Here is a 14,192-nt window from a genome sequence, read left to right on the forward strand (position 1 = left end):
TTTTTAAAAGAAGAAAACCCTTTATTGATTCTGATCAATATCCATTATTTCATTGATCAGTGCTTTCAACTATCCATCAAAATATATCCATCCATCCATCCATCCATCCATTCATTCATTCATTTATTTATTGATGTTCGTTCATTAATTCTTTTGTTCGTTCGTCTGTTCATTCGTTTTTCATTCCTTTATACATTAGTCACTTCGTTCGTTCCACCATCAATCCATATATCAATTCGTAAATCAATCATTGCAAAAAGTAATATAACAGGTGCAATGTGAATAAAATCTTTATAATTGTGTTTCATTTGTTCTTGATATTTTCTCTTTCTCTCTTTTTTTTTCTCTCCAGGATTACCTTTTAAGCAGACCTAAATGGGAAAATCGTCCACATCGCCGTTTCGATGATCCATGTAGAAATTCCATATATGGATGGCGCAGTCTTGTCTTACAGGTACCTGAAAGCACACGAGGAAAAGATCATGGAAATGACGCATCGCGCCCTTCGTAACAACCATAACACCACCACCACCACCATCGTCACAACCACCATCAACAACAACAACAACAACAACAGTTTCACTCTTGACGGCTATATCTTCGACGACAACCTTTCGACAATGTTCAACGCCGTATCGACGGATAGGACTCCCGCGAAGATCCCGACCTTCGATGACGTCAGCATGACGAAAGCAGTCGTGTTTGGCGCCATGTTTGTGATCTCTTTCGTTGGCAATGTGGCCACGTTGATACAGATGTACCGCATGCGCCGCCGGAAGTCGACGATCAACACGCTGATCGTGAACCTAGCGCTCGCCGATCTGTTGGTGACGTTCTTCTGCATCGCAGGGGAGGCGGCGTGGGCGGCCACGGTGCAGTGGTACGGCGGGGACCTGGTGTGCAAGTCGGTGAAGTACATGCAGGTGTTCGCCCTCTACCTCTCCACGTACATCACGGTGGCCATCAGTCTGGACCGCTGCATCGCCATCTTGGATCCTATGAGGAGAAACGGGGCCACTCTGCGGGTTCGGACAATGATTCTTCTGGCGTGGGGATTTAGTGCCTTGTTTAGCATACCACAGGTAAGTTTATTTATTTATTTATTTTATTTTATTTTATTTTTTTGTTTTTGGGGGGTGGGTTGGGGTGTGTGTTTTTTGTTGTTGCTGTTGTTGTGTCTGTCTTTCGGCTGTTAAGTAATATTTGCATAAGCCACGGTCTCTACCATTAAAAGAACATTCTCCTCTGAAATAGTGATAGTACACCCCCTTCCCACCCCACCCCAGTCCCATGAATGAGGCCATGGTCATGGTCATTAAAAGATGATTAATATTTGATTTAAGTTTCTTTAGTCGCCCTTAAGAACACTATCCTCTGAAATAGTGATAGTACACACCCTTCCCATCCACCCCAAGTCCCATGAATGAGGCCAAGTTCATTAAAGCATGATTATTAATAACATTTGAAATCCTTGGATAGGTGACTGGCATGTTTGGTAAGGGTTTTCAATAATGTGGTTGTGAGTGCAATGTAACCTGATGTCTGGATCATTTTAAAAGTGGTTAACTTTCGGTTTCCGTTTGATATCCAGACGATTATTTTAACTAAACATACCCAGCCTCATAACTTAGACTCCATACCAAGTTCAAGGTCGTTTTTATATACTTTATTTATTATTATTATTATTTTTATTATTACGTCGTTTATATATGGCATGAGTGTTGACCAAGTAAGTACGTCAGCTGTACTCCCCATGGACCCGTGAAGCTAATCCTAATGTAAGGTCAAGGTCATTTTGAACTGTAAAATTGTATATTTGTTTATAACTCCGAAATCTTTTCATGAACGAATTTCATATTTAATTGCTAAACCAGTGGCATGTTCAGGAGCGCGAGCGATCGCGGTCGTTCCTTAGACTGTTTTTTTTTTGCGTCTAACTGTAGATGATTGTGATGTGATAAAAGACGACAGTACCAGTCAATTTGTTGGCGAACGCTCGGCCTCCTGAACACGTCGTAAAACATCGAGATTTGGCGACAAATGGAGAGGACTTTACTGTTTTGATGAGCTACGTGGAGAAACCATGTCGGTTAGTTATATCTTCTGAAGGATTTACGACTATTGCTACCGGAGAGTGGTCTTAGTTAATTTCCCATTTGTCTAAAAGCTTTCTGGCACACATGTTCATCGTTTCATCTTTTCACTAGTTTTTTTTCTTAGAATGCCACAATCTGTATGCGTCCGTTGATTGACTTTCATTTGAAAGACAAACCCATTAACGTCTGTTTACCGTTATCAACTTCGTATCTCTGCACGAGGGAGAGTTTAAAGGATGTTTTGGTAGGAACGTCATTGCTCCCATTAGTCTTAGCATGTGGTTCGCCTGAAGGAGAATTGACACTTCCCAGGAAGAAATTTCCTTTCTGCTTTTTCTAGAGGACAAGTACGGATATAAAATATTATTTATCTAGCATAGTAAAGTCTGTAACTGCAGTGAAACCTGTCAACGGCCACCACTCGTACAGTTTAATTAGCTTTCATATGAAAGCAGGACACAAGCGAACTTGGCAAATTTGTTTCTTGATGGCGGCCATTATGAAAACCAAATGGTCGGATTGCGTGTGTTCTGCTTTTATGTGAGAGAGTTTTACAAATTGTACCATTATTAAAAATTTAACTTTTTTTCACATATTGAACAATGTTTACCTAATCTACTAGACTAAATTATATTATTATTATTTATTTATCTATCCATCTCTCTCTCTCTCTCTCTCTCTCTCTCTATATCTCTATATATATATATATATATATATATATATATATATATATATATATATATCTATATCTTTCTCTGTATCTATCTCCCTATCGCTGTCTCTCTCTGTCTGTCTCTCTCTCTCTCTCTCTCTCTCTCTCTCTCTCTCTCTCTCTCTCTCTCTCTTTGTTCTGTCTGTCTGTCTGCCCCCCCTCTCTCTCTCTCTCTCTCTCTCTCTCTCTCTCTCTCTCTCTCTCTCTCTCTCTCTCTCTCTCTCTCTCTCTCTCTCTCTCTGTTTTTGCACAACAAATCCAGTTTGGACATAATGATTAATCTATGAGGATGTGCACTTACGACCTATCAGTAATTTAAAATAGTTAATTTAATTATCCAGTCTCTCATTCTACGTCTGATCTAATTAGCCAAACGGATGTTCGTCTCGACATACGGTTTTTCCGAACATTTTTTTTTTATTATTTCTTTGTTGTAAAAAGAAAATGTATGGTCTGCTATTTCTTCATGGAATGCAGTATTCACCTTGGTCCGCAATTTCCTTTCAATTCTATCTCATTTCTTCTCGCTCTAACAACTTCTCCTGTGTTTCAATTTATTACAAGATTTCTGGCACCATCATTTTGGCTTGGAACATAACAAATATATCTGAGATTGTGTTTCCGGGAATGTGCCAAAAACAAATTGGGTAGCATAGGTCATCTTTTTTTCTCTTTTTTTTTAGTATACATACCTCTGAGAATTGAGATAAAATTGTATGTATGCACTCTTTTCGCCTAAAAATTCGAAAACTAAATTAGCTACGGACTCGTTTTTTATCAGTACGTTTGGGTTCTCGGAAACACGCAGTATTTGTTTAGGGCTAACGATAAGTTTTGTGTGTTTTATTTGACAGTTACTTTTATAATTTTTAGACATAAACATCTGGAAAACGTTCTATGTAAATTTCTGTTTAAATTTATAGATATCTACAGCGGGCATAACTGAAAGGTGAATTAATATATAACTGGCCCCTCCAAATGCCGGCATCTTTTGATGCCTACAATATCTGTATGTGAAGAACAAATTGTAAAATTTTAAAAGTTGTAACATTTGTGCAAAATGGATCTGAACTTGAGTTATGGTCAGTCTAATTAAAATTAGCTCCACTGGTTAATTACTATTACCTGTGGATCTAACAGCACCCCGTTGGAGCTCATGTCCAGCTGACCTTTCAGTCGACCAATCAAAACCTTACTTGTAAAATCATGCCATTGATTTGAAAATAATTTGAAAACATTCGGGATTATGCCGAGGTTATACGAAATGATTCAGGTGAATTACGAAGTATGCCGGAAACTAATTTCAATATAAAATTTTATATAAAATTCATTTCAAGACGAAAAAAAAAACCGTGATGGTATAGCCATAAAATCTGTTTATACTGTATACAATCCAGTTTATTACTGCAATTTTCCCCCTGTTTTTTAATATTGAAATAGACCAACAAGTTCGCCTATTGCATTAATAGTCTCGCCCGATATTTTTAGAATGTGTATGCTCCCGAATAACGCTATAAAAGGCGAAGTGTAATTAGTCGATATTTAAATTGTTATTTATAGATCAAATGTCACTTGGACATGGGAGTCCACGCAATGCTGTTAGATCTAGAACTAATTTTAATCAGACTGAGTTATGGCAAGCTAGGTGATATTCATTGTGTACTAAGCTAAAACGATGGTGTGGGTGTCCTGTCTTCGACACTGATTAGTTCTTTAATACTTCACCACGGAAGGTGCAAATAAAATGAAATAATAATAAAAATAATAATAATAAAAAAGGAAGGAAGGAAATGTTTTATTTAACGACGCACTCAACACATTTTATTTACGGTTATATGGCGTCAGACATATGGTTAAGGACCACAGATATTGAGAGAGGAAACCTGCTGTCGCCATTTCATGGGCTACTCTTTTCGACTAACAGCAAGGGATCTTTTATATGCACCATCCCACAGACAGGACACTACATGCCATGGCCTTTGTTACACCAGTTGTGGAACACTGGCTGGAACGAGAAATAGCCTAATGGGTCCACCGCTTGATGCGCAGTCGGTCTGGGATCGATCCCCGTCGCTGTGCCCATTTTGCTATTTCTTGTTCCAGCCAGTGCACCACGACTTGTATATCAACAGCCTTGGTATGTGTTATCCTATCTATGGGATGGTGAATATTAAAGATCATTTCCTACTAACGGAAAAATGTAGCGGGTTTCCTCTCCAAGACTCTATAGCAAAATTACTAAATGTTTGATATCCAATAGCCGATGATTAATAAATCAATGTGCTCTAGTGGTGTTGTTAAACAAAATAAACTTCGGGTTTTGGGGGGTTTTTCGGTTTTTTAAAATGTTTAAAACTGTTGCTATTCATTATTTATGTGTATAATGTGGGCGCATTGTTGAAATACCTGACGGATTACGTTTCATGAAATATACTCGGCTCTTTAATTTATTATTTTTCTATTATTGATTATGGATCCTTTTACATAAATAAGTAGGCCGACGTACAATGGCGACCTATTGGAGCCAAAATGTGCTACGTCAACGTTTGTGTTTCTGGGCTTGGTGTATAAATATAGTACCTTCTGGTGGCACTTTGTATGAATTATGCTTGGTGTATAAATATAGTACCTTCTGGTGGCACTATGTATGAATTATGCTTGGTGTATAAATATAGTACCTTCTGGTGGCACTATGTATGAATTATGCTAAGCTAGGACTACCAACTGTCACGACTTCTACGACTTACTGTAGCTTACCAATCGCTTCTCGTCGTATACAACTCCTACAACCGATTAGTTGTTAATCGTTGGTCGAGACTGGGGGAAATCACAACGCGACTGTCGAGTTGGCCAACTCCGTCGTGACAGTTGGTAGTCCTGTCCTAGCATAATTCTTACATAGATCGCCGAGTTGGTTAACCCCGTCGTGACAGTTGATATTCTGAAGCTAGCATTAGATAATGTCCATCAGTCGCGGATTTGAGAGATAGACAATTAATTTTTACCTTTGAATTTTGCGAAGAGAGTTTTTTTCTCGATGTCACCTGACTTCTGATTCCATCAAAGGGGACGTCTAGAATGGCATGTAACTATATAATAAATAACGTTAAACTCGTATTAAAACATATGATTAAGTTTAAACCACGTCGACTCGTATACATTTTTTTTCTTCAAAAGATCTCTTAATAAATCGCCATGATTCAGATTATATAGGTTAAATCTCCTCTTTGTGACACAGAGATGAAAGCCACTGATAGAACAGGCGAGGTAAAGCAATTACTGGCGTAGTTATCGGAGTATCGGAGTGTACTAAGACTACATCATCGATTACTAGTAGCAATTCAGGTGAAATTGCCTACCTTTACTGTGCCAGCATTAGGTCTTCTTCCCTTTATTAATGAGATTTAATCTGTACAGTTTTATAAACATTTGTGAAGAAACCTTTTTAAAAATATATTTATATAAACTGTTGCTGTTTTGTTGTTGATGCTATTTATTTATTTATTTATTGATATTGATATTTATTTATTTATTAATTAATTTGTTAAAAATCTAAAAAACAATAAAGCCTGCGGAATAGACCAAATAATCAACGAGTATATTAAGCAAACTATCGGCTGTATGATCCCTGTGTATGTTAAGCTCTTTAATTTAGTGTTTGAACATGGCATCTTTCCTGATTCGTGGCTAGTTGGCATAATCAAACCGATCTACAAATGTGGCGATAGAACTGTTCCAGAAAATTATAGACCTATTACTTTACTTAGTTGTCTCGGGAAACTGTTTACAGCTGTTTTAAATAATAGACTGAAATTATATTTAGAAACTAATGATTTGTTATCTGAAGTTCAAGCCGGATTCAGGAAGGAGTACTCGACGAACGATCATATTTTTACATTATATGGACTCATCGAATTGCTAAAAGCACGGAAGAAAAACTGTATGTGTACTTTTATAGATTTTAGCAAGGCATTCGACTCAGTATGGAGAACAGGACTTTGGGGTAAACTAATACAAAATGGTATTAATGGTAAATGTTTTTAAAGTAATATATAGCATGTATCAGAACATTAAGTCATGCATTAGTGCACATAACACAATGTCGGATTATTTTTCAATGTTCCATGGGTGTCAGACAGGGAGAAAATTTATCGCCCCTATTATTCTCCATGTTTCTCAATGATTTAGAGGATACGTTTAAAACTAATGATTGTAATGGCATCCGCATAGATAACTTATTCACAGATTCCACTTTGTATACAAATATTGTTCTTTTTGTGTTACTATATGCTGATGACACAGCGCTCTTTGCCGAAAAATTATGACGACATGCAGAATTTATTAAATATTTTCGACTCTTATTGTACAAAATGGAAAACTAAATGTAAATTGTAAAAAAACTAAAGTGCTAATTTTCAGTGGTAATAAAAAAGATTATTCCAAAAGGTTCCATTTAGGAAACACAATCTAGATAATGTAGAAATATACAAATATCTTGGAATTATATTTCATAAATCCAATAAATTCACTAATGCTCGAAAACATCAATATGATCAAGCTCAAAAGCTATGTATTTTACACTTAGACAAGGAAAACGTTGCCATCTTTCCATTCAATGCCAACTTAAATTATTTGATTGTATGGTTTTACCTATTGCTTTATACGGATGTGAAATTTGGGGTTTTGAAAGTCTGTCCTGCATAGAAAAAATTGTATAGCAAATATTTAAAGTTATTATTGCCTGTTAGAAAATCCACCCCATTATATATGTTGTATGGAGAACTTGGATGCTTCCCGGTAGATATAACAGTAAAAATAAGAATGATTGGATTTTGGTTTAGGATGATTACTGGGAAGCAGTCCAAGCTATCATTATTAGTGTACAGAATGTTATTGAATGATTATAATACACATTTTTATGATCACAAATGGATAGCTTTTATAAAATCAATTTTAGATAATATTGGTTGCACATACATATGGTGGTCACATTGTGAGCGTATTAATAGTGCTTCATTGTTGAAAATGTTTATTTCAACAAAACTCATAGATCAATTTTTGCAAACATGGTACAGTCATATTGACACTTCATCGAAAGCATCTTGTTACAAAATATTTAAAAGCAGTATAGCATTCGAAAATTATTTAAATTTATTAGAAAAAAAACATTGGTGCCCATTGTTACGTTTTAGAGTATCAAACCACAATCTTCCAATAGAGACAGGTAGATGGATACGTAAACCATTACATGACAGATTGTGTTTTTTATGCAACACTAACGACATCGGAGATGAATTCCATTATATTTTTACATGCCCATATTTTAACCAATTCAGACTTCAATATATACCGAAATATTATCGATCCAAAACAAACACATATAAATTTCACGAATTATTTAATTGTAAAAAAACTGGTGTCCTCCGAAAACTTGCAATATTTTGTAAACATATTATGAATACTTTCAAGCCCTCCGGCTCATAGCTTTATTGTATTATTATTGTGTATGCAAACCCAAACCAATTATTTATAATTATATTCCCATGTTCGTTTTATGTAGATATACTTATGTGAATAGTTTTACTCTGTCATCTTGTTAAAAAGTGTGAATTGTTGTATTATATATTGTTCCTCATATGCCGTGGATTACGGCCTGAGAGAAATAAATGTTCAGTTCAGTTCAGTTCAGATTACTAGTAGCAATTCAGGTGAAATTGCCTACCTTTACTGTGCCAGCATTAGGTCTTCTTCCCTTTATTAATGAGATTTAATCTGTACAGTTTTATAAACATTTGTGAAGAAACCTTTTTAAAAATATATTTATATAAACTGTTGCTGTTTTGTTGTTGATGCTATTTATTTATTTATTTATTGATATTGATATTTATTTATTTATTAATTAATTTATAATTTTATTTATTTATTCATTTTTATTTATTTATTTATTTATTTTTATTTATTTATTTATTTATTTATTTATATATATATTTATTTATTTATTTATTTATTTGGAGTTGGTATAGGTTTAATTCTTGATGATATGATGTTATACGAGGTGTACAGTATCATGATAGTGACGTGCCAAATCATGACTTCCCGTTTCACGCAGACGATTTATTAAAATCCTAGATCGGCGCCTGATTCGTATAATATAAAATAGCATTAACAGCGGTCTCAATGCACATAACTCGATTTGCAAAAAGATTTAACCACCTCAGATTTAACCACCTCAGTGGATCCATTCAACTGATTGGGTTTGTTGTTGTTTTTTCGCTCGAACTAGTGCACCACAACTGGACAAAAGCCGTGGTATGTGCTATCCTGTCTGTGGGAAAGTGCATATAAAAGATCTCTTGCTGCATTAGGAAAAATGTAGTGGGTTTCCGCTGATGACTACGAGTCAGAATTAGCAAATGTTTGACATCCAATAGCCGGTTCTTAATTAATCAATGTGCACCAGTGGTGTCGTTAAACAAAACAAACTTTTTTTTTTATTAGTGCGCATAAGTCAATTTGCAAACATATATCAAACATATTTTCTGTCTGTGGTAAAGCGCTCGCTTGGTCTAGGATCGATCCCCATCGGTGGGCCCATTAAGCTATTTCTCGTTCCAATCAGTGCGCCACGACTGGTATATCAACGGCCATGGTATGTGCTATCCTGGCTGTAAGATGGTGCATATAAAGATTCCGATAAAAAAATTACCAAATGTTTGATATCCAATAGCCGATGATTAATTAATCAATGTGCTCTAGTGGTGTCGTTAAACAAAGCAAACTTTAACTTTAACTTTTGAATAGGCTGATAGCATGGATGTAAAAAACAGAACCTCGAAGTATCTTATACTATAAGCAATTATAAGGGAAACGTTCATACGAATAATAATGGTATTTATTATCATTATCAGGTATGTACAGCTTTACTCTACCGCCCAGTTTCCACAGGTAAAGCCAACATACACAGCAATAAATAAAAATAAATGTTTTCCTGGGGAAAAAAGGTTTTGGAGATTTTGTTTGACGTTTGCGTTTAGCTAACAGTGTTCGATTTCAAAAACAGGTTTTCTTAAACAGTTGCGAAACCGTTCTCTCTCTCTCTCTCTCTCTCTCTCTCTCTCTCTCTCTCTCTCTCTCTCTCTCTCTCTCTCTCTCTCTCTCTCTCTCTCTCTCTCTCTCTCTCTCTCTCGTGTGTGGTCGGTTTAAATAGTGATTTGCTGTCGTAACTTTGAATCAGTGCGTCTCAAAACATTTGGAAAAAGGTGCCCGTGCATTATATAGAATAACTAGGGATGGCAGTCAGACTGAAGAATGAACATATATCCTGGAGTAATCAATAGTCGCGCACCTAAGAAGAAACATTAAAGTAAACAGTGGCGTAGCGAGGGGCGGGGTGGGGGCACGGGGGTCGTGCGCCCTTCCAACCTCCTCACCTTATTTTACTGTATTAAATTTTATAAAATCATATGTACATACATACATACATACATACATACATGCGTGTGTGCGTGCGTGCGTGCGTGCGTACGTACGTGCACCCCCAATATAGTGGGTACCCCCAATCTAAAATCCTGGCTAATCCAGTGAAAGTAAACACGTAACTGAAAAGAAATAAAACAAAATTAATGTTATTTACTTAACTAGTTGGTACAGTGTTGTATACAACACACTATTTGCTATTGATAACTTCTGCCGAATTCATTTGCCAAAGCAAGTTTATAAATAGAACCCACTTTTGGCGTACTACGTAAAGCGAAACAGTTATCGTGTACTCCATGCTTGTTGCATGTTCTGCAATTTCCGTATTAAATAGAGAATAGTACATGAGTGGCCGTTAGATACCATTTATCTCACGAGTTGTTTTAAAATGTATCTAACGAACGAGAGCGCGTTTGATACGTTTTTAAACAACGAGTTGTGAGATAAATTGTATCTAACGGACACGTATGTATTATTCTATTTCTTACATATCCTCAAAAACCAGGTTTTAAGCAAATTATGTACTTAATTAGTTTGTACAGTGTTGTATATAATAGACGATTTGCTAATTAATAACTACTGCCGAATTCACTTGCCAAAGCAAATTTATAAATAGAACCCACTTTTGGCGTACTACGTAAAACATAACGAGTAATCACGCACTCCATTCTTGTTGCATGTTCTGCAATTTCCGGATTAAGACCTTGCATTTGGTATTAGAAAAACTTGACCTTTTATTGATGAAAAAACCCCAAATCATGTAAATCAAAATGTTGTGTTAACGGACCAGGAAGTGTTGGTTTTTCATTGATATGACGTCGCTGGTTCGCGCGGGCTTGTAGGCTTTAGAGCAAAAAGTGACATGCGCAACTATCGATTGCTTTACGATACATGGATATCTTCCAGGGGAGCATGACGCGAACATATATCAGAAACTGCCCGTGATAGTCTGTATAATCTTTTTGCACACGCCCCTGTTTCTTTTCCATACTCAAAGGCAAAAGTTATTGTGAGATGAATTGTTTGGAGTAATAAATTTGTGAATGGATTTATGGATGTAAACTAGAGAAAATGTGCATGAAACAGCTCAAAGAAATGCCCAGTGTTCACCATAAAAGGCCAGACATTCAGTCGCAAATCATTGCCACTCTGTGCAGCATTCAGAAGTCCAGAAGTCAGAAAAACACCATTAGTGAACTGTTTGATGCAATTTCGTCATGCCACGCTTCAGTGAAAATGAGTTATAGGTATGCTTGAATCTGGGATCTCGCAGCGTGACGTCGCACGTCAATTCAACGTCCACATAAACACCATATGGCACTTATGGCAACGATATCAACAAAACAACCAGGTCAGGGACCGTCCCCGTAGCGGCCAACCACCCGTGACAACCCCTCGCCAAGACACATGGATCCGAACCACGCTGATCCTTCCTCAGATCTGGAATGGCATTCCCAGGAACGTTCTCCAGCGTTTAGTGGCCTCAATGAGACGACGGTGACAGGCCTGTATCACTGCTCAAGGTGAACACACTCGCTACGACTGTGTGAACTTCGCTCTGGACACCCTCTAGTGATGTCGTTCATTTGCATATGGCAGGTGTGCCGTTTTCATGGACTATTGCTCGTTTCCATACCTTCGGACATTGCTCTTTCCATATTATAACGTTTCATACACGGCATTAAAAACTTATCATCAATTATCTTTTGTGTATCACAATAACCTTTTTACTTTGAGTATATATATATATCGCAACCAAATATCAGAATATCCATATGTTTGACACCAAATAGCTGTAGTTTAAAGGCATATTGCTACAGACTACTGACCTATTTAATGGTCTAACAAAGTATTACCTGAACAAAAATAATTTGATTAATTGCATTGCATTTCTTCCATTGCACTGAGTAACGCCTGTGATCATTTGATACGAGTCGCAGATGTGTGATGAGCATCATACGAAATTGCCCACGTCACGAGATAAGATAACTCATATCTGACTGGCAACATACAACTTTCTTTTTGATGTATGTCTTTCGTCAACAATGGTATTTGCCTTCATTATCCATTACCGCAAACCTACCTGCGCTCTCCATCACTGGCTATTATAAACTTACATCACAACACTACACAGCAGGGCCCAACTTCACAAAACATCGTAAGTCTAGTTTGGCACGTAAACGTAAATCTACGACTAAAACACAATTTATATTACTATCATAATACAACAAATATCGTTTTAAGTACCCATATTTCATTTTCTATTGTCATGAAAATGCTCCATCTTCCGTAATGATGTAATTTTCTGCGAGAAATAGACGCCAAACACGTGTGAATGTATGTCCGGTATAACTGCTAGTCACAGACGTAAACTTACGATGTTTAGTGAAATTGGCCCCAGGACCATAGTGTGGTTTGAACCGCGGGGTGGGGGTTAGGGGTCGCATATGAACCTAGCGGACCATTTTATTTAGATTTTTACATACGAATAGCCTAATGTTGCATTGTAAAAATTGTTTATCCTCAGTTGGGGCATTCGTTCGAACGCCAGTCTTAGTGAGTAGGTTCGTTCGACCCCCCCCCCCCCCCCCCCCCCACGCAGCTTACGCCTCTGCTGCACAGTTTATTATCAAAGGCGAATGGAGGGTGTGTTGTTTTTCTAGATAAGAGGTGATATTATACAAGGGCACCTAAGGCATTCCAAAGAACAAATAAGCATTATATAATTAGGAAATTGTCCCCAGAAACATCTAGTCGAACAAAATATCACTCTATCAGACGAGGGGAGGGACGTATCACAGTGGTGATACGCTCATTTAATGCGCGGTCGATTTAGGATCGATCCCCGTCGATGGGGCCATTGGGCTATTTCTCGTTGCAGCCAGTGCTCCACAACTGGTATAACAAAGGCCGTGATATGTACTATCCTGTCTGTGGGATGGTGCATATAAAAGATCCCTTGCTGCTAATCGAAAAGAGTAGCCCATGAAGTGGCGACAGCGGGTTTCCTCTCTCTATGTCTGTGTGGTCCTTAACCATATGTCTGACGCCATATAACCGTAAATAAAATGCGTTGAGTGCGTCGTTAAATAAAAACATCTCCTTCCTTCCTATCAGACGAATTTCGGGGCGCTTTGAAATAACACCCCCACCCCCAACCCCACCCATACCCCTGTTCATGTTTGTGTGTGGCCTTTATTAATACAGTATACAACAAAATTAAAATAAAACAATACAGCAAAATGAAAAAAAAAAATCAATTGTTAAAACTGACTGGCAGTTCAGAGCGTCAATATCGGGTAACATAATTTGCACGTGAAAAGGATTGTATGTCACAGCGAACGGTACGGCGTACCACGTAAAATTTGTTTAATAAAATTGCAAGATATTTTTATAAATGATTAAAGGCACTCACCCTAATTATTGCTATTGCAGCTTTTTTTAACCATCCAATTACACACTACTTGCCGCTTTAAAACAATTTCCATTGTCAATTTTAGCTAATCCAGTATGTTTAAGGTTTTCCTGGTATTTATAGCAGCTCCAACAGAAAGATACGTACCTCGAAAACTAGTGCCATTATCTTTAAATATTAAATATGTGTTCGATATTGCTCCTTTAAGAAGCAAATTTTAATGAGAATTCCTTGGTTTTTCGAACCCCACTAAAAGAAACTGAGAGCGCTTGTCAAATTAGGGGCGGGACGTAGCTCAATGGTAAAGTGTTCGCTTGATGTGCGGTCGGTTTGGGATCGATTCCCGTCAGTGGGCCCATTGGGATATTTCTCGCTCCAGCCAGTGCACCACGACTGGTATATCACAGGCCGTGTTATGTGTATTATGTGTATAACCGTAATTAAAATGTGTTGAGTGCGTCGTTAAATAAAACATTTCCTTCCTTTCTTCTTG

General features: G+C 37.2%; 1 protein-coding gene across 4 annotated transcripts in view; it reads left to right on the forward strand.

Moving 5' to 3' along the window:
• LOC121386832 (gonadotropin-releasing hormone receptor-like) overlaps positions 1 to 14,192 on the forward strand; it is a 227,424-nt gene that overhangs the window by 11,793 nt on the left and 201,439 nt on the right. For all 4 annotated transcript variants that reach the window (XM_041517849.1, XM_041517865.1, XM_041517858.1 and 1 more), the window contains exon 2: positions 353 to 1,082. In XM_041517849.1, coding sequence (XP_041373783.1) covers positions 405 to 1,082 — 678 coding nt within the window. In that variant the 5' untranslated portion in view covers positions 353 to 404. The remainder of the gene's footprint in view (positions 1 to 352; positions 1,083 to 14,192) is intronic.

Source organism: Gigantopelta aegis, chromosome 2 (assembly GCF_016097555.1).
Source record: "Gigantopelta aegis isolate Gae_Host chromosome 2, Gae_host_genome, whole genome shotgun sequence".
Classification (NCBI taxonomy): domain Eukaryota; kingdom Metazoa; phylum Mollusca; class Gastropoda; order Neomphalida; family Peltospiridae; genus Gigantopelta; species Gigantopelta aegis.